General features: G+C 44.2%; 1 protein-coding gene across 1 annotated transcript in view; it reads right to left on the minus strand.

Annotated features, from left to right (window-relative positions):
- Positions 1-22,533, minus strand: part of WIF1 (Wnt inhibitory factor 1) — a 45,723-nt gene extending 23,190 nt beyond the window's left edge. The window contains exons 1-2 of the mRNA XM_075491607.1: positions 22,401-22,533; positions 22,119-22,258 (exon numbers count right to left, since the gene is read on the minus strand). Of these exons, the coding sequence (XP_075347722.1) occupies positions 22,119-22,258; positions 22,401-22,533 (273 nt within the window). The remainder of the gene's footprint in view (positions 1-22,118; positions 22,259-22,400) is intronic.
- Positions 22,534-23,804: the final 1,271 nt, after the last annotated feature.

Below are 23,804 nucleotides of genomic sequence, written 5' to 3' on the forward strand. Positions count from 1 at the left end.
AGCAAAGCACTCGTGAGCTGGGTAGAAAGGTCGTTACGAAACTCCTAATCAGCCCTGGCAGCACATCCACTCGCTCTGTGGGGACAGCGAGGAGACCCCAAACAGCATGCAGGGGCTACACTCCGCACAGACAGTCTTCAGAGGGTGTTGTGTAGGCACGGAGACCTCAGAGGAGGACTCGCAAAACAATAGAGAAGGAAGCGATGGGAGTTTTTAAGGGTGGGTTAAACACATGGAGTGTATGTGGGAGGGAGAGGGGACATGGAGAGAAGCAGTAAAACAGATGAAAACTGAAGTCTGGGGTAATGTTCAAAAGGCTGCTTTTAATTAAAGACATTTTTTTCCAATACAATATACCATGCCAAAATATGAAAACAAGCCATAAAGTCAGATTGTGAACATTTTTGTTTTCAAATAAAACTTTGGTTCAGAAAAATAATTATATGTCTCTACACATCTATAGAATAGCACAGTGAGTGAGTCAATGCTGTACTGTTTCTCATTGGTTAGCTTTGATGTTTGGTTATATCTAAACCAGGTTATAATGGGTTGGGATATTAAAACATTATGTTCTTACTATTCTAGTAAACAACAACTGGTAACTAGACCAAATAGCACCACTCCCATATTTCCATTCCAGCCACACTGTGGTAGCAGGTCAGCTAGTGAGCCAGAGCCCTGATTTGTAGGAAAGGAACTGAAATCCCATTTACTAGAGTTGAAATGATGCCTAAGGACAGAGACAAAAAGAAAGTTCGCTGTGGGAAAGGGGACCGATTGCTGCATGAGCCACAATACTCACCGCCTTTCAAGGAAGGAATTCCTCTAGGCAGGGCAGAGGCGTAGCAGTGATTAGTGCCTGAGGCAGGAGTACGTTCTGCCCACACGTTAAAAAGATGGGAAGAGACATTGCACAAATAACAGGCTGCTGAGGAGGAAAGCCACGCATTGCACTGGGGGGAGATACCTGCTCTCACCATTTCTGTACAAAGGTTTGTACATCTGCTGAGTTGACAGAAAACGAACCTCTTGAAATGATACTATCTAAGAAGACCTGAAACACCTCAGGTAGATCCAGCTAGCATGACTTCAAAGTTATCAAGCCATGTGCTGCAGAGTACGTTTGCAAACCCCGTGTGCTGGACTGAGTTGGTTAAATTCTGATATAAAAACTATATACAAAAATCACAGTCTAGAGAGGCTGCATAGTGGAGCAGAGTAGTTTAACTCCTGAAACCTGTGAATCTGAAACAAGATTTGGCTGCCATAAATACTCTCTATTTGGAAAAATCTGTCTTGACACAATCCCTACATCCAGTCTCCAGTATTGTCTTGCTGTAATTTGAGTTGATTGCCAATTAACTTGCATTAATCATCATGACTCAAAAGCAAACAACACACTCTCAGCAAATATTTACCATGCTCCAGCCTAGCATGAAATTTAGTCATGATGGTTAATTGAAGAGATAGGTCTGTGCAATTAAAGTATTGTCTAGTGACTACCACAATTTGTGCTGTGAGTGGTCATTGTGAGTGACCTGGTGGTGAGAACAAAATCTATAATTCTTTTTCCATTATAAAAACTTTTTTTTTTTAAGCCAGCCTATGAACTATCTGGTACGTGAGGGGCAAAATTTGGTACTGAAGCTAAATCTTAGAGGAACAGTGTTATCAGAGGTGATGGAGGAAAATGGGGTTTGAGATAAATTGTTGATCTTTGACAATTGCACACTCTGCATGCACAGAAGACATTTTGGTTTTGGCCTGACTTCAGGAAGCACCCAAGGAAGAATTAGTTTTACTTTTGTGTAATGACTTTGTCTGAGACTCTCAGAAACTGAGGCAAGGGCTGCTGCAGACCCTGTGTGAACAGTCTGGGGATCGGTGCCTTCAGGCAGCAGGTAGCCCCACACAGCTGCCCTTTAACAGTTCCCCATGTGGGCAAAGCCCTCGGCAAAGGGAGGAAATTTCGGTTTAGGCAAATAATTCCATGGTTGGGATTAACTTTTATGGACTTTAAATGGCCATTTTCTATAAATCAGAGGAATTTAAAAGGTTATAAAAATAACGACTCCCTCTAACAAGTATTGCAGCAAACATCTGTCAGCAGTTTGGTTTTAAATGATATACACTTAAAATTCCTACAGAACTCCACTCCTCAGTACAAGATCTACTATGTCAGTTTTCTTATCACTCAGATGTTATGTTGTACCTACCTTGTTTTTGTTTCATATTTAATCAAAGCATTCACAGGAATGTGCTTTATGTTTTCTTCATTTTGCATTAAAGCTGTAGGATTAGAATTAATGGTAGTACCTGAAAGCGAAGCAGAGTAGCTTAAACTGTTGTATGTCACAGCTCAACAACCTAATGAAATCTGCAGCCTTTCTAACAAAGAAAAGAGAATGTGTGTTAGCTTTGCAAGTAGATGCAAGCAATTAACTATATTTTCTTCTCATTATTTTAAAGGGATCAGTGCTGAATGTTCTATTCTGTTATCAATTAAATGACAAATATACCCTAACGCCAATTTTCTACATTTACAGAAAGAAACTCATCAAAAAAAGTTCCTTTTTATCCCAGATCCATGGATATTTCTGGCTATGCACACACTAGAAGATCCTAGCATGCATTATCCATAGCAGATGCTCACAGCTGCATATGCCATGAATCACAAAGTGAGGCAAAGTATATGTTTGTTAGGTGTTTACAGCATGGACCATTGCTTCTCCAAGATATTAACTGCATTAGGTCAGAGAAGTTGGTCCGTCTATGTTCCAAGATGAAGCATGAAACAAAATGAGATTAATTTCAACAAAGAGGGGAGGCCGTAGCCATACTGTGCATACCAAGCTATTGAAGCATTCTGGCCAGAGTATGAGTATGTATGGCAGCAGCACATTTTGTCACTGCAGTGCAGTCTAGACACTGCTGTAATGAACAACATAACAATGCCTCCTTAGATAAGCAGAAAATAAACTGTCTACCTACAAGGTTTTATTTTTCTGCTAGGGAAGGCAGCTTTGCCTTACCTGTTAATTGGTCCTGTCACGGAGTGGGTAAACCATTTTTTGCACCTCAGTGTGACACTCAAAGAGACTTGCTATCAGCCTCATGAGGTAGTCCCAAAGTGGGAGGCATGCTTAACAATATCAAGTGATACAGAAACACACTCTGAGAAAACCAGTTTACACAGAAGACAGGATAACCTGCCCGTTTTCCAGTACCGGCTGCTAAAGATAAGGGAATGAACCGAAGCAGCAGGATTACCAAAAGCAGAGATGCACACAAAAGGAAAAATAGAGATATTCTGGTGTTTCTAAAAAAGAAGGACCCAAATTAGAATTTAGCAAAACGGGCAATCTCGAAGAAAAATGCATTATGTGACAGTGTTAATTACACAATGCTGTGGTGAAATGCTCACAGCTCTGCAGAGCTGTTTTATGCCTGCTTTCTTCACGTTAAGAAAACTGTGGCAGACTGAAGACAATCCATGCACGGGGAGGAAGACTTTTTTTAACAATGGAGTGAATCCCTGAATGCAACTTTCAACAATAACCGCTTGTGGTTTTAATGGTTTTAGAAGAAGAATGGTACAAAAACTCTCTGATTTTGTCAATGGAAGATGACTAACTGGTGCTTAATGTCTCCTGTGGTATGTGACTGTGGATGGCAGACCAGATCCTCCAACATAATGATTTAGAAAACTGGAAGAGAGAAGTTTCTTGGTTGCTCTCAAAGGAGCCGCAGATTTTGAAAGGTGACACTGCAGGCTTCCAAGAATGCTTTGCACAGGACAGACGGACAGAAATCTTTGCAGAATACATTAGCCTTTCCTTCAAGTAATGAGAAAAGAATTTCTGTAAAGTGGCTGTGGCTAAACCACAACAATAAGTAATACGAAGAAATCACTGTCGAGAAGCTTGGTGAGGCCACAAAGTAATAGATTTAGATTATATTTAGCAATTGAGTTTCTGGCACTTGTCTGCTCTTTGGGAGACATGGGAAACAGGGCAGCTACTTGGTCATTTTGAGCTGGTATTTTCTCTTGCCAGACCTTGAGCTCTGGAAGCACTCTAGCATTTGAAGAGGTTGTTTGAAACCAACCCGGGACTGGAAGCTGAAGGGCTTGGCAGAAAGAGTGGGGTTCGAGAGGGACACCAGTGAAAAAGAAAAATCCAAGTACACCAGCAGAGCATTCACTTTGAAACCCATCCTCATGCACAGGAAAAGCAGGCTACCTGAAACAGAGGGCCAAATAAGTGCCTGCTGCACATTCCTGTCCATCATTAGCCTGCTAATGAAAATACGATTTTGGTTTAGATCAGAGTCAACCCCTTGATGCAGTAAGTAACTGCAATGGGGACAGCGGGGCCGTTCCACAAGGCTAAAGCCTTGGAAAGCAGCATACGGGCAAACAGACCTACAGCAATTTCCAGGTAAGTAAAAGTACACTGATACAAAGGCACGTGGCATGCAGGATTTCTTAAAAACCAGTCACAACAAGTTTACAGCTCCTCATTGAGGAAAGTCTAGGAGTTTCTCACTCCTTCTCTACCTTGCTTTATTCGGAAACAAAAGAGAAAGCACGAGAGCACAACTCCCCATATTTAGACGTTTTCTTGTTTAACAGATTTTCTGTAATGTGTTTTATTACTGCTTCACTAGAGCTACTTTTGAGAAAATTAAGCTAAAAGGAGACAAAATCATTAGGGTTTTGATAAATATGCACAGTTAATTACATCTGGAAAATCTCTAGCAAGGAATTATATTTCTCAGCATGCACCAGGCTGGAATGTATACATCGTGCACAGGTTTCCTTTAAATTGTTTTCTCCTATGTCTCACAGATGAAAATTAGATAACTCTGCTTTGGGGAAGGGGAGAGAAGAAAGCAATACACCAAAAAGAGAAATAGCATTAAGAGTTCAGATTGAAAAAGTAAAAGATACACAAGCCTTCATTATCTTCAAATATTTAATGAAACATATTGTTCTGGTATCCTGAGAATTGCTAAAAGCTATTCTCCTGAAAAGTTATTTCTTGTTCCAACACAGCAAGGGCTAATTCGTTCTTTCGTCACTCAGCAAAAGATCAGTGCTCTCTCCAGTGGAGATTTCATGATCAGGGATGTCCAAAATGCCAATTTCCTAAGGCTAATAAAAAAGGGGGAAATTATCACTGCTCCTTAGAGAAAAATCCTAAAATACTGTCTCATCAGGTTAGTTCCTAACAAAAAAATGCTGTACAGGTCTGCTACTGGCACTGCAACACACCTGTGTGGCTCCATCTACATTGAAAATAAACTGTGAGGTTATTTTCTTTCCTCACAGCTTGAAAAATAAGTTAAAACCTGGGCTGGCTGGTCCTGGGAGTGCATCTCTAACATAGATTACAGACTGTTTGCAGTTTCAGGCACTGGATAGATTTATTTATAATTAATAAATTAGCCTGAAAATTCTTTTCAGAGAATGTCAAATAATTTCAATAAAACCTTTACAATTAGGGAACTGATTGCACTAACAAGTATTTAGACTAATTACGATGGAGATCTGAGCAGACACTACATTTAATTAAACAGTATTTTTAAAAGCACAAATGTAAACCTTAGAGATGGTGGCTCATCTGGCGTGACGAGAGAAAGTTCACAGCTGAAGAATAAGCTAATCCACCTCTGTGCATGGTGGTAAACATGGATAATGTACACAGATTCATTTTGGCCGGGCTTCAAACTTCCAACCCTTCATTCTTAAGCCTCAGAGGACGGCTTTGAAGTTGAGGATAAAGCTCCTCTAGCACACCATTACCAAAGAACAACCTTCTGATTATGATCTCATGAAAGTGTAATCAATAACTTACACAAGTTAAAAGCGTGGCAAACAGCAAAGGGCACGTAATTGGGCCTTTATTGAGTCCATGTGTTTCACTCTTGGCTTTAACTGGCACTCCCGTATAATAAATATCTCTCCCCAAAATGTAAGCAATGAACTTTCTCAAAAGTTATGAAATTTCACAGCAGCTTCTGTCAGACTGGAGTCTTTCTAGGTTCTCAAAGTGGGATGCTTCCCCTTTAGCATACAAGTGACAGAAAGTTTGCAGCACCTCTGAGTGAGAGTTTCTTTATTTACTGCTCAGTAGATGATGGTCTTTAGCCTTGTATTCCAAGCAAACAAGTGTTTAAAAGTTATGGTGAAAACATTTTGAAAAAAATTCAACTCTTTCCTGACTAGTTGTTAGAAAGGCCTCCTTAACACTGCTCTCTTTTAACATCTGTTGCATGGATTTTAAATGCCTTATTTTTGTGAATATCCAGAGTAATTTTGTTCTTGTTTTATGGGCTGCCATTGACCAAAGCAAATTCTAGATACTACCATAAAAGAAGAACTAAATTTGTTGTTTAAATTGAATGTTTGATCAGTGTATCTGAAAAGGAACTTGTGTGTTTGCTGTTGTACCTGAAATGACACTGATTTGTCTACTGAGGCAAGACCCGAGTATGTGGACATATATTACTCCAACATTTCCATGTACCACACAGGCCTCCATGTAGTTATGTCCTCCATAACTATACTTTGATTTTATCAAAGCAAGATGGACTTATCTTCATAAGAAAGCAGGGAAGTATTCCTTTATCCCCAGTTTCTGATGAGAAACTGCACAGTTTCTACAAACAACTTTTCTGTCTTTCAGGCTGTTTCCATAGGCAGGGTCTGCACAGCTTCATCCCTGGGTTAGAGTACCAGTCTCACAGGGTCCAGCCTTTTGAGTTAAGGTCCAGAACTGTCCCACATATTTTCCAGCATTTAAATGAAGTATATTCTTCAAAGGCAGATAATCCTCAACTTCCTGAACACTCAGAGGAGAGAGACGAGCACTTGCAGAAGAAAATTCAGCCCAGCCAGAGTCTGATTTACCTGGTGTCTTCAACTTCCCTTCTCCCTCTCCCTGGGTGCAGATGGAGTCCATTCGCAGCGCAGGCATCTTCACCTGGCCTCACTCTGCTGAATTCCTCTGCGCTGGTTTGCCAGCAAAGTCATGCCCCAGCGGGGCGGCAAGTCCTGAATTTCACTGCGGCACATGGGCTGCGCTGCTGAACACAGACAGTTCTCTGCACTTGGTATCATTTCACTGAGTTTTAGCAACAGTTCTTCGGAGAAATCCTCTCATCAAAAATGTCTTCCTTCTGCCCCCAGCCACCGCTCGTGTACCAATCCTTTCCTACTCTTCAAGGCCGGTCCTTTTCGCCTTCCCCTTCTTCTTGTCACACTCTTTCTTTAGAGGGGATTCAGATGATGAACATGGCAAATGGTCATGCTGGTTTTCCTTTTTTCTCCTTCTGCTACGGTCCCTTTCTTCAATGGGACTAAGAAAGGTTAAAAGTTTTGTGCGGGTGAACTTGGTGAAAGACAAAAGTAGTGTTCTGATACAGGCAGTGCTGGCATGACCAGGGCAATCCTCCATTTGAAGAAGATGAAAGAAATTAGGAGACTTATGACAGTCAGGGTAAAGTTGATCTTGCAGGCAAACCCTTTGCACACACTTGCAGGAACGAGTCCTACTCAGAAAGGTATGAAGTTTATTTTGTGAAAGCTACATCCTTCTGGTTTTTTTTTTTTACTCTGGATAATGTGACCTATCATCTGTCAGTATAAATCCTGACAGGGCAGGCCAGCAGCTGGCAGTTCACCAGAAGAATGTTTTGCAGAGACCCTAACCTCATTTGTATTAGAGAAAACGCCAATGGGACAGTTCAGCTTCAGACACAAATGTGTGGACCCCCCCCAGCCGAAATTTACCTCTAATGAAAAACCAGTGGGAGTCTGATGACAGTAGAAGTCCATACTCCGCTCTGAGATAACTCCCCCCATTTGGGATTCCAGAGTTTTGCTGAGATCAAGAGCTGTAGTTTATTCCTTGATGCACAGCTATGGTCAATCTTGTCTGCTCTTGCAGACTGAGGCCAAATTGTCCTTTTTGTCCCTCAATATGTCCCAGATGTGCTGACAATCTGTAACTTCTGCTGGAGTCAAAGGCTGCTGGAGGTTCTCCAAATCCCCCAAACCAGCTTTTACTGACTAAATGAAGTGAGTAGGTCTGGGCTGAGTGTGGTCCACGGTACTTTCAGAAATAAAGAAAGACTGGAGGAGAACGACGCCCCGCACTGCAAACCTTGCTGAGCTGTCAGGGCTGCTCCCTGCATCACTACAGGGCACAGAAATGCAGCGCTCGGCACAGCAGCCTCGCGGCCAAACCCTGCCTGACATCTGTAGCGGGACTCGCTTTGATACCAGTCAGCTGAGTAAGGGTCAATTCTGTTTGGTTCTGCTTGAATTTCTGCCGGTTAGAACAGGCTTGGGGTTTGGGAGTCGTTTCTCTGTTTTGATTTGATATGCCACATTTCCTGTAGCTCGCAGCACTGGGACTGCACCAGGGCAGCTCAAGGCAGCCTGCGACTGGGCTGTCGCAGCCCTACTCTCTTCAGACGTGGCCATGTGATGGGCTAACCAGGACAGCGGGTCAAGTTAAAAATCAATCACTTCTTTCTGTAGGGCTAGTTTTCAGCCAGAGCAGCTCCCTGAGCAGCCACATCAGCACTGGCACAAGAAGGAGAATGGAAATGTGTGACCAGGGATGGGAAAGAAGATGGGATGGTGTCAGCTGCTAGCCTGGCTGAAGCTGTTGTGAAATGGCACTGGAAGAGAGGCGAATTGTTCCCATGCCTTTGGCAGATGTCAACTTTTCTCACCGTGCTCTCAGATTTCATTATCCTGGAGTGAGGAAGAAACTAAGCTGAGAGCTGTCAGTGAGATGATGGTTCCTCCAACACACTACTGAAACCAACAGAACCTGCACTGAAATAGGGCATGTGCATTCCTGATGGCACTGCCAGACCGGTCACATGGACACCAGGCTTTTTATCGCTGAGAAAAATGAAAAATCCAAACACATGATTCCACCCTCAGAAATATGATCTTGCAATTGTTCATTAAGGTTATACACCGGGAATAATTCAAGTTGACTCATGTTTTTAAGCTTGAAGCTGTTTGTATTAACAGGTTTCTTTGCAGCAACACCAGCTTACGAACACACTTCTGAAACGTGATCAAGGATCTGTACTCTTTAAATGAAATATGACATAACTCTCAGGAAAGTGGGACACATGCCAAGTGCCACCTTTCCAACTGTAGCATGCCACTTAGTGCGCTGTGCAGCTGAACTGAGGATAATGAAGAACTGAGGAACACTGAGGAACACTGAGGAACACTGAGGAACTGAGGAACACTGTGCTGTGCAGCTGAGGAAAATGTCATACAGAGAGTTACAGAAGAGACTGGACAAGGATGCTGCACCAGGAGGGTTTTGTGATCATACCAACCATACATACAGTTTGCCAGTGAGGAAATCCACTGGTCAGGGTATGACCTGTCTCAGCCAAGGACGATGCTGTTCTGCTGCAAAGGTGAGGCCCATGCTCTGCTGCCTTTGTGCATGAGGTGCTCAGGCAAACCAGGCTGGAACATGTGCGCTCCTGAATCAAGAGAGCCTGACGCTCCTCCAACAGCCTTTGCCGTGACGGTGGTGCACACAGCATATGGGCTCCCTCATGTGGATCTCCTAAGATGTACCAGAGACGGACCATGCAAGTACAGGTCTGGAGAGCTGCAGCTGAGGAAGACGCCACACAACCTGCTCCCTTCAGCTCTGCTCGGAAGAGGGACTCTCCCACACCCTCCCCAGCGTGCGGGGAAGGAGATCCCGTCTCTGCTCCGCTCAGGGTGAAGAGACACACTGCTGTCTAGACAAGGGGATTATGCGACATGCAAACTATTTCCAAACTCTTAAATCTCTGAGGGACAAAGTGGGGGGTTTTCCTAAGCCTTTCTACCTTTCAATCTTTTTTTTTTTAAGGAAACAGAGGAAATGCTATACAAAACCCACTTGTGCTAATAAAAAAAAAGTTTCAAGAAGTCTTATGGTATCCAGTTAAACAGTCAAAAATCAGGAAATACCAGTGAATAACGCTGTATGTACAGACGTAACTCTGTCTCTGTTTTTATAGGACATTAAAACCTCATTAAGTACACGAGCCCATACTAATTCTCATCTATAAGACGTAACAGCATGCAGCTTCTTCTGTAACTGTGAACCTTACACAACCAAAGAACTGGTGCTGAAGTCCTGCAGGTTTCCTCAGAGTGAGTGGCTGTTACAAAGCTGAGTAGCCTTTGAAAATCTGGCCCGCTAAGTCAGCTGGACACATTAATATGCAGATACCCAGTAAACCACTCAGTTGCAAGCTGTGCAGTACAAGACATGCAGAGGTCTAGGGAAAATATGCTTGCACATGAAGGCCAACTACCTTAATGTAATAGTTTGTTGCTGTAACCTTTCAGTTGTATTTAACAAACTAAGACGCATATGAATTAGGGGTGGCAAAAACTGGAATGCCACAACTTGCTGACCACAAGATTCACTAGAAATGTTTTTTGGGGAAATGTGTATGGAAAAAACTCTCAAGCCCAAACCATGTGGTCATATGCAAATATCCACATATGTTTTCCAACGCAGATTTTTAAACTAGTAGAAATCTGTTTTCGGAAAGAATATGATTTCTCTGTAGGCTATTAACATACTCCTGACGGATAACAGGTGAACAACGTACCTCATTTAGAAGGCCCATTTTCCATGATATACTGAAAGGTATGTTTAGTTAATGGTTGAGTTTTCAACACACAGGTTGTACAAATTTTAATCCAAGGCTTTTTGCTTTTTCAAAGACATGTCTTCAAATATTTTCTATTGAGAGTGGTCAGTAGCTCATCTTGTGCTTGTCAGAAATATAAATTAGACTTTAGCAGAGGAACTACTTCAAGTGTACCATTACTAAATCTGGCTTATCTGGACATCTATAATCAGAGATAAAAAGCAAGCTTCACCTAAACATCTCTGCTGCTTGATTATCATCAGAGTAGATGCTTATGCATTTAAAGTAAACTATCCCATGAATGTGGCTGAGGTAGCAAAACCAGATTTGTTGTCAAGGCATAATAGCAATGTGTGAAACAGTGTTGCAAACTCTCATAATTGAGTATCAGTTCAAGAAATTCTTCTCAGGTTATAAGAAAAGCTCCAGCCCTCCTTTCTGTGTCTCACCACACTTAGGGATGCCCCTGTGGGCTGCTTCCTCCACCTTCCCCTCTCCTGGGTGGAATAACCGGCACAGCCTGAGCAGGAGGCTGGCACAACTGTCTCCTCAGAGCAGAGAGCGTTAGTTTGGGGATCCTCTTCTGTTTTGATGGGGAGTGGTTATAAAGGAATCAGAGAGGGAAGAATCTCACAATACCACTTTCACAGAAGGGCAATGGCCACCCCTTTCTTTCCAGCTCTCACAAAACTGGCTTTCTGCTTCCCACTCTTCATGAGACCTCTGGGGAAGGGAAGAAATCCTAAAGAACCTAGGTACGCTCCATCACCTGCTCTAAACCAAGAAGGGGGGAAAGACCTTACTGCAGTTATCTCAATCTTTGCAGACAGGGACAAGAAACATACATAAACCTAAAGACAGAAGTTTCTGTTGGAGTTGTTGGGGATGGGGAGAGGTGGAGAAACAGAGATTTCACAAGAACTTGCAGAGGCTGCGAGCTCTACACCTCCAGGTAACCATTCCTCCTGCCAGCAAACTTTCAGATTCCTCATCCTTTTAAATATTTCCCCATTAATTTAATTGAATGAACTTATACTGCCTGATTGTACTTTACAGGATGAGAAAACCTTACTTTTGGATGAATAAAGGTCTTATATAAATAAGTTAAATAGTTAGGAATGTTTTAAATCCTGTAATCCTACTGTTAGGTTTCAATTAATTGCTATCTAAACAAATCATAGTAACAGTGGCATCATGGCACCAACTATATAAATTACGAAGTTTACTTGATTGCAAATGTTTGGCAGGACAATTAAAAAGGGTCTGTTAACTAAACGGGATATTCACACTGATACAATTCAAATGTGAACTCCGTTAGTGGGCAGGATAAGGCACAGACTTTATCCCACCAAAGGAAAGCTACTGTTAGGTCAAGTAAAAATGTGAAACCCACGTGGTTCTTGATGTGATGAAGGCCTCTAATTTCTGTCTGTAAGGAACAGTATAAGCTTCTCCACCCTGTACCTAATACCAACATGTCACAGCTCTGACTGGAGGGGAGCAACATGTTGGGTCATAAGCTTTCAGCTGTACTCCTTTGCCAATACAGAAATCTGATCATGCCTATGCAATCGGAATAGATGTTCCTATGCAAAACTGGAAGGAAAGAGATAAAAAAAAAAACGCAGCACAAACCAAAAAAATAAATCAACCAAGGTAATGGTCAACATGCTCTGCTAGCAAATTATTTCCCAACTCTTAATATGGCTATGCATTTCATCTGTTGCTTGTGATTACAGACCCAGGTAACTGTATTTTGCCTCTCCTTCCTCTCTGGCAGATGCCACTGTGCTCTGCTGTTCAAACCTGCCTGTTCTCCCTGAAGGTCCCTGCGTGGAATACTGCAGGCATGTAACTGCTTGCAGCTATTTGACCTATCTGTGGCTTCACAGGGAAAAAATAAATTTGTTTCAACCTGGTCACTTAAATGGATTCTGTTTCAACAGTTCAATTTATTCCCCAGAACCTCTGCAAGAAAGAGAACTGGCTAAGGCTCAAACTTGGAAAAATGAAAGCAGTGTTTACTGCAGTTTAAAAGGAACAGGCTGAAGTTGGTACTTGTACTCCTTACTGAAGGTGTTCAGTGGACTTCATTATTTGCCTATGTGGTTTTAGTCTCAGATTCCCATTGACTATATCAATATTCACACGTTTGCAAGTTGAGAGCAAGTAGAAAACATTGCAGGGAGAGCCTATCTTCTCCTGCTCATCAGCAAGTTGTGACCTCTCCATGTCTTCCTCATGTTCTCAGAAAAAAACCGGTTCATAATCACAGTACTGAAAGCTCTGAACTCGTTCTCTGATGGTCAGGGTGGTCCAAGAGCCTGGCCTCTCCTCCCCTGGCCAGCCATCATTGCGAAGGTTGGCTCTGCTGCTCTTGCTACTGGTTTCTGTGCTTCAGCGCTCAGAGCTGGTGACAGGTCTTCTCATTAGTGGGTTGCTGTTTGGGGAGTTTGTTTTCCCTGGTGATGGGCCAAAACCTGATGCTGGGAGATCGCCAGATTTGATGTCAGGCATATTTATTTCCTTTAGGATCGGTTGGGTTTAGCTAGCTGTTTATCCAGGCTAAGGGGCAACTTCAGAGGATTTGTGGGACCAGCTCTGAAAGCGGTGTTTGGTCTCTAAGTTATTTATTGAAGTATCTGGCAGTGATGGCAGCAACTGCTGAAGCAGCTGGAAGGTAATTGCCCACTTTTCCTTGTACAACCAAACAAGCTGGATTCCACCAGTTGGTTGCAAAACAAAGCAAACTTTCATACTAGGTACAAAAAATCCAGGGGTTTTCTTGTTGTTTGACTGAAAAAAATCCACCCCAAATCTTTGTAAGCCTTTACTAAGGCATTTGTATTCCGCACGTGCCTCTTCTCCAAGTCAGACAGACTTGTCAGGTAACTCCTCCACAGCATTTTTGTGTAGCTAAGTGGTCTTCTATGAATCCACATCCTATAGTGGATTTCAGGTATCATAGCTGGACAAAGTCTTCTCAGTGCCTCTGTACAACAGTATCACTGTCTTTGCTTTATTTATATTATTTTTTCTGAGGCAGATTTCAGTTTGCTGCTTCACTGTGATTGTACAAGCCAGTCTCAGTTTTGTGTTCCTGCCTGGCCCATTTTATGTTAATGGCTGGCTTGGGGGATGGGAGGAGAGCAGTGGATTTTGTTTACCTTGACTTCAGTAAGGCTTTCAGCACTGTCTCCCACAACATCCCCACAGAAGAAGTGAGAAAGTGGAATTTACGTAAGTGAGGCGGACTGCTGCACTGCCAGGCTCAGTGGGTTGTGATCAGCAGCACCAAGTCCATCTGGAGGCCAGTCACTAGTGGTGTACCTCAGGGGTTGATAGTAGGTCTCACACTGTTTAACATCTTCATTAATGACCTGGACGTTGTGACAGAGTGCACCCTCAGCAAGTTTGCAGATGATAAAAGAGTGGGAGGAGTGGCTGATACACCAGAAGGTCGTGTTGCCATCCAGAGGGACCTCAACAGGCTGGAGGAACGGACTGACAGGAACCTCATGAAGTTCAACACGGAGAAGTGCAAAGTCCTGCACCTGGGGAGGAACAACCCCATGCAGCAGTACATGCTGGGGCCAAGCAGCTGCAAAACAGCTTGGCAGAAAAGTACCTGGGGGTCCTGGTGGACACCAAGTTGGCCATGAGGCAGCAATGTGCCCTTGTGGCAAAGACGGCCAACACCCTCCTGGGCTGCCTCAGGCAGAGCACTGCCAGCAGGTCCAGGGAGCTGATCCTTCCCCTCTGCTCAGCCCTGGTGAGACACACCTGGAGTGCTGGGTCCAGTCCTGGGCTCCCCAGTGCAAGAGAAACATGGACATACTGGAGTGAGCCCAGGGAAGGGGCATGAAGCGATGGGAACATGCCTCACAGAAGTTTGAGGACACGTCTATTTTTCCCTATTTAGCTCTTCCATTAAGTAAGTGTAAGGAAAGAGACGAATCTTCTGCAGGTTATTCTACAGACTGACAGGTCTCATTAGAGATTGGGAGGACCAGCGACACAGGCAGAGGCCCTGTAGGACTGTCAGCGCACACACATCATCTGCCACGGTGCCACCCAAGGGGAAAACACATCCGATCTCAATGCATGTGTACTCATTGAGCAGGACTTCTGTTACTTTATACAATTAGCTCAGCTCAAGGTGTCACAGATAGCCCAGGCTTTTTGTACATGGATCTCAACTTTATTTTGTGTAAGAAGAGCCAATTATTACATACATTATTACATATATTTTATTACAATCACAGTTCATTACAATTAAGATTTTAAAATGCCAGTCTCCGCAAACCAAAGAGAAGGGAAAAAATGCGAAGTTAACCGTACATTCAACAACCTATCCAACATGTGATTGATTTTGTGTTTCTTCCATTTACAATTTTCAAAAAAGCTATTTACATAACAGAAAATACCAATAAAGCTATCTTCTACTTTTACTGAAACACACACCTGCAGCAACAGACATCTACTACATTCTATACATACAATTCACCGCAAAGAACACTGTGTTTTGTTATGGAAAGACTAAGTATTGCAATGCAACTGTCCATTCTTTGCTGTGCATTTGGGGTGACTGCACTTTCCACCATGTCTGGGCTACAGTCTGATGTAGTGAAGAGTCTGACCATAAATAAACAGTTAAAAATCAAACAAGCAAACAAAAAAACCCAGCAAAAAAAAAAAAAAATCCAACATGGTTGAACAGCAGAATAAAAGAGACTAATAGAAGTAAAGGGGCATCTTTCCAAAGGTGGAATTTGTACACAAAAAGGAAGATAAAAGAAGAACAAACCCTGGCAAGCCAAGTGTAAAGCCACAGGAAGGCGAAACAAAAAAGGTTTTGAGATGCATTTTCTTGAAAGCTTTAAAAATACTAATCCGGAACTCATTGCTCTGAGCTAAGGTATATAATACTTAAAATTCTGTTCAACATGATGCAAGTACCTACTACATATCACTGTTTTGAAAGCTCTGGGTCACACCATATGCCTTACATATGTGCATGCCCTAGGAAGAGTGTGGTTTCTTACATTTGTTTTATATGTACATAATTCACTTGGCTAGAAGCAAGTCATTCATACTCGTAGCTACCCAAAAAAACCTCTTCGGAAAGTGTGATACCAACAGAAGAAGTTAAATACATTAAAAATTCTTCCAGTGAGTTCCCGTTATGGTTAGTTCTTACTTTTTACTTCATGGCTTTACTTGAATGGCATTAACTTTAGACCACTAAGAACATGCTTGGGAAACGGTCTGTAAAAAAGAGGTGATGTTGACGGAAAACATTTTCACTTCCACAAAGAAGAGGAAAGCAACACAGCCTGGATTTTATATTTCAGAAAAACTGTTAGTAACATGGGGAAAGAAATCTGTACATTTTCACAAAGTACAGTCGTGAAGCTTGGGGCGTCCTGTTAGTTCCAGTGCTTTTCAAGTTATGTTGTACAATGCAGCTAACTACTGTAAAAGTAGTGAAAATATTTTATAACTTAAGCTTTTTTGTTAAAAATGTATTAGAATATTTACAGAAAGGATAAGCAATGAAAATCTTGAAGAATGGTTTATTTAGCGCAGCTTTACACTGCTGTGTAAAAAGAATAATTGTGTAGTTTACACATATACCATGTAAATTACTATGGAAACCAGATGTAGCTTACACTACAAGGTGCCTTGTAACTCATCTCTGCTGAGCAATAAATCCCCCCCTTTTCTTCTTGGCAAAACTTTGAGAAACTTTACTGCTGTTTTCTATCAGCAGATACAACAGATGGCTGGCACATGCCTGCTTTACTAAGAAAGTGGGATCTCTACAGCATTACTTTGATCCCTGGTGGCATGTCTACAACACTGAGACGCAAAATACCACAGCTGAGCAGTATCTAAATATTAAAGGTTTGGAGCTGTGCTCTCGATATGAGAACCCCCTGTCTAAAAATCATGCTCACAGTATGTAAACATCTTCACATTCCACATGGAAATTTTGGTACAGAGGTCAGAAAACAAAGTATTTCCTCTGTTTGGTGACATGAAACCACAGTGAAGGTACTACTGTAAATCCCAAGAGTGCGAGTTCATGCAATTGCCTTGACCAGACTTCCAGAACAGCCATACTTTTATTGGAAAAAAACCCTAAATTGTGCATATGAGACATTTTTTAAGCTGAAAAGCATCACTGTAATCACTGGGTATGAATAAGATATTTACAAGAAGTTCAGCAGTTTCTTTGAAGAGAAGTTTCCTTTGAAGAATTACATGTTTTGAAATTCATTGGGTTTTGTTTTCTTTCAGTTTATCAGGGAAATAGTGACGTTTGAATGGAGCAACCTATTGCATCAAGAATGCCTTTAAATTGGTAGTCTGTTAGCTTTCCTCTGGGCAAGGAAACAAAACTTCTCCTGGCATAGCTGGATATTCCATTTTATCTTCACAGCCAGGCTACGTCTCAGCAATATAAGGTAATCCCAGAGAAATTAATTGAGCTGTTCAGCATTGATGGTCACATTGCTGAGATCGGAACTAGCCTCCAGGAGCTGTAATGATATACCATTCCCAAGCTCCACTTAACAATATATAAATGATGCTAGAAAATGCACTGATGACATATATCCCCTCTTCTTAAGAGGTGGGCATCTTTTTGCTTTACTCAAGGTTATCAATAACTCTTTGATCAAAAGTAACCCAGCCTTTCCTGTAGGGACAGGTCCAATTGCCTCTTTTAAGGGCCCCAAGGACTACATGCTGGCATGCCCCCTTATCTCCTGACACTTGTGCTCTTGTGACCAGAAGCAGTCCCAGACCAAAGACCTTTCCCCAGCACTTGATCCCCTTGTACACACATGCACATCTACTGTCATAGGGCAGAACCACCGCCGCCCATATGACAAAATGGCATGCATCAAGCAGCACAAGGCTGGATATACCTTTAGCACTTAATATACATGCAATATCCATGCACTGTGAGATACACACATGCATCGTCCAGTCACATGGGCCACATCCCATTCATGCACCAGCACAGGATTGACTATTCAGATGTCACATCATGGGCACACATTCAACCACGCAACAGGAGAGGAGCCGTGGGGTACTCATGACAGTTGGGAGTAGGAAGCAAGCTGCTACAATAATTCATCTGACCCCAAATACTTCTCCCATATCTGAAAGGAAGAAAGCAGCCTGGGCAGGTTGTGGCCCAGTCTGTTTTTGTGGATCAGACCAGAGACTGCTACAGAACAAAAATGCCAACTTGTTTTTTGGTTTCTTTTTTCATCTCCTGTCTATTAAATCAACCCGGCTGCTTCTTTGTCACTGAGCACTTGCTTCCTGTGCACTGATCAACCTTATTTTTGATATGGTTCTCTCCCACCAATACTCACTCACATGTGAACTTAATTTTATTGCTGTCAGAAGTCCCATGGAAAGTTAAGCATACATACTGGTTTTTGTGGATTTGGAGCTTAAATGCCTGTCATAAGTTCCTAAGCGCTGTAGAGATGATGTTATTACTGCAATCTTTGGTGCCTTCCGCTGGTGGACATAGTGAAACATGCCACAGCATTAGTTAGCATAACAGTGTCTGTTCTTCTCTCCTTGGGAAGTCTTTAAGTGCAATCTTCCCCAGAGGACAAGACCCCCAAAAGTCATTATTCTTTCTTTTGCAAAAACCATACAGAGTAAGAGCAAGAAGCACAGCAGTGAGCTCTAGTGGTTACACAGATGCCTACTGTATGCTATATATTACCACAGATTTTTGCTTTTTTAAACCTTTCAAATCAAGGAGCAATCTTTGTAACTACCAATTTACCCAGATTACATTTTTTTCTAAAGAGAACATAACATGTGTAATCTTACATTTAAATTCATAGGTAAAAACATAAAGTGCATAAAAACGTAACAATCCCGTTCTGCAGTACTCTAGCCTTCTCATAACCCCTGGCTCATCCTGACTTCACCAGAAAAAGTAGGTATTCAGCATCTTCAGAGCCTTACATTTTGGGTTTCCCTTAATATTTCCTAAGAATTAATTAGAATGAATGGACTAAGGACTAAAAGCAGCTAATGCTTTTCTTTGGTTAATGTTTTCTAGTGAAAATAGCTTTAATTGTTTGTTTACCATACAAAATCTTTTCCACGTAAAATGGATCCAGGGAACAAAGGCCACTGTATTAGAAATGTAACATCTAAATGTAGTGGGCTTTTACCACTTCAGTTTACACAGAATACAGGTATAATAATCTAGTCCTTAAAATGTTCCTTTTAACAGGCATTTTTGAACTAGAATATGGACATACGCAGCAGAGCAGGACTGAGAAGTATTGCCACTCCCTGGCTTGGATTATTTACTCACCTATAACTTGGATCATTATTTATCCCAGGAACAGGTAGATGGAATCTACCCACAGGATATTTATACCCACTTTCCACAGGTGTAAACAGGGATGCAAGGTGCATGTCAGGAGAGACTTAGCCCTACCCTGTTGTGGGGTTCCCAGGTGTGGTGGGTTGACCTTGGCTGGCTGCCAGGCACCCACCCAGCCGCTCCCTCACTCCCCTGTTTTGTTGATATCAGGGCTAGGAAACATGTAATGACATAGAGAGGATCTCCTGTACCTACTCAGGAGAAGTCTGATATCTATAGACCCACAAAGGGTCTAGCTACTGCTAGAGGCTGTGGCATATACTACCAACAGCCCCCAAAACCTTGGAGCCCTAGAGAAACATCTTCAAATCTCAAGTGGGATACAAGGTTACAAGGCACAAGATACAAGACTCACAGAGAAATTATTTCAGTTTTACCAAACAGGAGACAACTGTATGCTAGTTAACAGTTGTTTTACAGAAAGCAGTCTAGTACTTCAATATCTTAAATGCCTTTCTTGTTTCAAAGAGTACTAGTTTCCATTTCTTTTCCTTCTTCCTTTCTTGCCTCTCTTCTCCTCTTTCCTCTCCGTTTCTCTCCTCCCCTCCCTTCCCCTTCCCACTTCTCCTTCCCTGACTTAGGAAATTCCCAGAAAGAAGTATTCTGCCAGAATAAAGGTAGCAAGTCTTTGGTACTTTCCTGGACGTGTCAATGGAAACTTCTAAGGACATGTATACTTAAAAACAAAACAGAACACTGAAAAAAACCCGTTAAAATTTACTCATTTCTTCCCCTCATAAAATATTGGAAATTCTGGAGAAACTGTGTTCTTTTGCCACAAATAACTTTCATCCTACTTCTCTTTGCAACACGACTGTGGGCAAGTATGTTGTTGCCCTATGGGCTACAGAAGAAATACTCATGTTTTTTCCCACCCCTTCTCATCAGGTAAAGGGCTGGGTGGCAGAGGGACAGTAAGTGCCCTGGTTTCCACAGAGGATGACAAGAACTGTGATTAACAGGCAGCTGTACTCAAACACCTCTAAGGCACGCAAAAACCAACGGGACTGTTTGTGATACCAAAAAGTAGACATTTTCTCTAGGATGCTAAGTATGTCCATTTTTTCCCCAACTCCTAAAACATTAGGGGGTTGAAACGCCTTCCTTAGCTTAGGCTGCTGGTTGAAATCCTGTTCTTCATCTGCAGATCTTCATAAGTATCCAAATATCCACAGCCATAAGACTGGTGTGCCAATGTTTATATTGACTGTACACACAGATGGACTTGTAAGGAGTAGCTAGATGGGATTATGAAATCTCCAAATGCAGAGTTTCTCAGTTTTAACACTCGTTTGACCCATAAATATCTGAAAGTTAGCACTGTTCTATGAACAGAGTAGTGCAATGATGTCACTTTAACCATTTAGGTATGTCACTTACTAATTATGTTTTGTCTAACAGGAATTCAGTAATTCAGCAAAGAGGAAGAGGAATAATGGGTTAAACAGCTTTGCTGCTGCTGCTGCTGCTGCTCAGAAGGGATTTCATCCTGCAAGTTGCATCAAGGGGAACACTCGCCTATGCTATCTTTAAGCCTGTGACTCTTCTCACTGAAATCAGTGTTACAATCACCTTTTCCTAATGAGCTACCTGTAGGCAGCAAAGGAGGGAGAGGAGAGCACAAGAAAGAAGGACAAGAGAAGAAGGACAAGACAAGAAGGACTGGGTTCAGTCTAACATCTCAATCCTCCTTTCCAAAAAGAGGCAGTTTTATCATGGACAGCAACTGAAGCGGGCAGAGAAATGGAGCAGGAAATATAGTCCCAAAGCACACTAATTATTTCTAGGTATTTAAATGCCAACCCTTGGCATACAAAGTTGTTTTCTCTGTAAAGCTGGACTGGAACACCAAAGACCTTGAGCAAGCCACTCAGCCTTTGTGAGCAAGTTTTGTCTCTCCACATTCCCCTCCCTCTCTGAAAGAGGAGGTGAAGCGTTTCCTAAACTCAAAGGCTTTGTGTGGATAGCAAAAATTACAAGGGCCTCAGACTACACCTCAAAGCCAAACAAGTCCTGTAGTTAGAAGGAGTATTTTAAAACAACCAAAACCATGACCAAATTTGTGAGGCTGCGATTAGCTGAATTACACAACCAATTTTCACTGCATATTTGAAGGCAAATATTGTTTCATCTTTACCAAGCTCTTTATTGTATAAAGTCAATGTTCAGCATTGTAAAAATGCATTAATTTTATCCACTGTTTTTATGTTGCAATGAGTTTTTTCTGTATCCATGATAACGTATGCTAACGTGTTTCAGCCTTATGCAAATTTAACATATGTTGTCAGTGTGTCAAATCCTGCATATGTTTCTTCACGAAAATATGTCACGCATTCTTATCTTTTCAACAAAAGAATCCAAAGGGATTCAATACACTGCAGATTTACGTGATCTTGCAGTTGAACTTGGTCAAATTAACTCTACAGAAGAGAATTATTATTCACCAGAACTACACATTAAGCGTGCACATTTAGTAAACAGGACCAACGAATAGGCTGTAGTATATGTCCGTAAGCTAAAGAAAGTTGAAAGAGAATTGCATCCACACAACTACTGTCAGGTAAAATTTTATTAAAAGTAAAGGCAACCGGTGTCTTCCTCGTGAGCCCCGGTTGTCTGCTCACGCCTCACCAGCCCGCCGGGTTCCCCAGTGCCGGAGACACCCGGCTCTCCCACGCACCTCACAGCCCCACCTTCAAAGACGCTGGCCCAGCCATCGGCCGCGTTTCTCGCCGCTCCCCGAGCCCTCCCCGCCGCCCGCTGCCTCCCGCGCTCCCCGCTGCCCGCGCCCGGACCCGGACCCCGCGGGACGCGGGGGTTTAAGGCGCTGCCCACGCGCGTCCGGCGAGGGGCGACCCACAGCCGCGGCCGCCCTGGCACGCCTCGGAGAGGGTCTCCTCACCTGTTCCAAAGCCAAACCGCCCGCCTGGCTTTAAAGAGCCGCCCCCGCCCCTCGCCGCGGGCCCATCTCTGCACCTACCCGTCCCGTTGCCTGCCAGGTGAAGTTCATGGCGTGGATACTGACGGGGATGGCGGGCATCCTCTGCTGGGCTTTCCTGAAGTCGTGGGTGAACGGGGCCATCTTCCCCTCGGACACGATCAGGATATCCTCCTCGAAGCCTGCGAAGGGCAAAGGGGCGCGATGGGCGGCAGCCCCGCCGAGCCCCGCCGGGCCGGGCTCCGCTCCGCTCCGCTCCGGGCTGCCGCCCGCCGCTCGGCCGCCCCCGCCGCGGCAGCCGGCTGGGGGAGCGGCCCCGCTTACCGATGAGGACCCGCGCCTGCTGGGCGTCGATCCACATGTAGAGCGTGTCGGGCTGCCGCGGCGCGGCCCGCAGGCTGCAGAGGCTGAGGGCGCCGCAGAGCAGCGCGGCGCAGAGCCGCCCCGCCGGGGCCATGCTCGCCGCACCGCCCGCCCGCCCGCCCGCCGCGCCCGGGGCTCGCCGCCTGCCGCGCCCGGGGCTCGCCGCCTGCCGCTGCCGCTCCGGCCGCGCCTGCCCTCTGCCGCTGCGCGGCCTCCGGCGCGGGGCGGCCCCGGCGGGGCGGCGGGAGGGGGGCGCGGGGCGGGGCGGGCGGCGGGCGCCGCCGCAGCCACGGGCGGCTGCCGGCGGGCGGCGGGGCGCCGGCGCTCGCGAACTCCTCCCGGCGTGTGCGGCTTGCCCCGCTGCGGAGGGCGGTGCAACGACGGTGCGAGGCGTCGCGACGGCGCGGCGAGGCGGTCAGCCCGCCGCTCCCCCGCGCTGCGGGTGGCCGCCCGCTCTGGCGGGCGCAGCCGAGTGCCGGGGCGCGGTGCGTGACCGGCGGCTCCTCTCTCACGGGAGACGTGCCGTAGGGTCGCCGTGCCCGGCACATGCTGTGCACGAGGTGCCGCGTGTCCCCTGCCCCTCTCCCGGTGCTCCCGCCGCGGGGGCACCGTCGGCACGCCGGCACTCGGGACGGCACCACCGCGGTCACAAAAGCGCGGCTGAAGAAACTCACGTCTGCGTGAAGAAACTAAGTTTGTACGTAGCGGCCACCTGGTACGCGCCGTGTTTGAGTGGGGGCTGGGGAAGCACCACCGAAACGGTGCGTGGGTGCGCTTGGGTTGGGCTCCCCGTGGGATGCAGCAGAGCTGGGCGAGGCGGCCGGCCGCGCTGGCAGGTCAGGCCGCAGGGCGAGCCATCAGCCGGCCGGTGCAGCAGGGACAGCTCTGCCCAGCTCTAGGGAACTGCGCGGTGAATGTGACAATGCGCTGAAGAGAGAAAAGGCCTTCACCGTGCGCTTGTCCGAAGGTCTCAAGAACAGTGGAGACTCTGAAAAACACGGAAATGTTGACATTTACACAGAAACTGGAACTGGCTCGGTATAGAAACTTAGTGAAGCTGAAAGAATTGTCTATTCAAGAAGTTATTTAAACGGAATCATGCCTTTTAAAGGAATAAAAAACACTGTTTCTAAATTTTTTTGATTCTTTCATAAGAAAAAGCCAAGCCTTTTTTAAAAAGCTAAAACTAATCAGGATCGAAAAAGTTTGAGTAAAACCCCCAAGTTTCTGTCTGTAATGTTCTGGAAGGACCTGGAGGGTATTTTCTGCCTGTGAATGCTGCCTTGGATGCTGCTGTGCTCCATCCCATCCTGTTAGTGTGACTGCAAAAGTTACCTCTGGATTAACTGCCTGAAACAGAATTCT

Source organism: Mycteria americana, chromosome 1 (assembly GCF_035582795.1).
Source record: "Mycteria americana isolate JAX WOST 10 ecotype Jacksonville Zoo and Gardens chromosome 1, USCA_MyAme_1.0, whole genome shotgun sequence".
NCBI classification, from domain to species: domain Eukaryota; kingdom Metazoa; phylum Chordata; class Aves; order Ciconiiformes; family Ciconiidae; genus Mycteria; species Mycteria americana.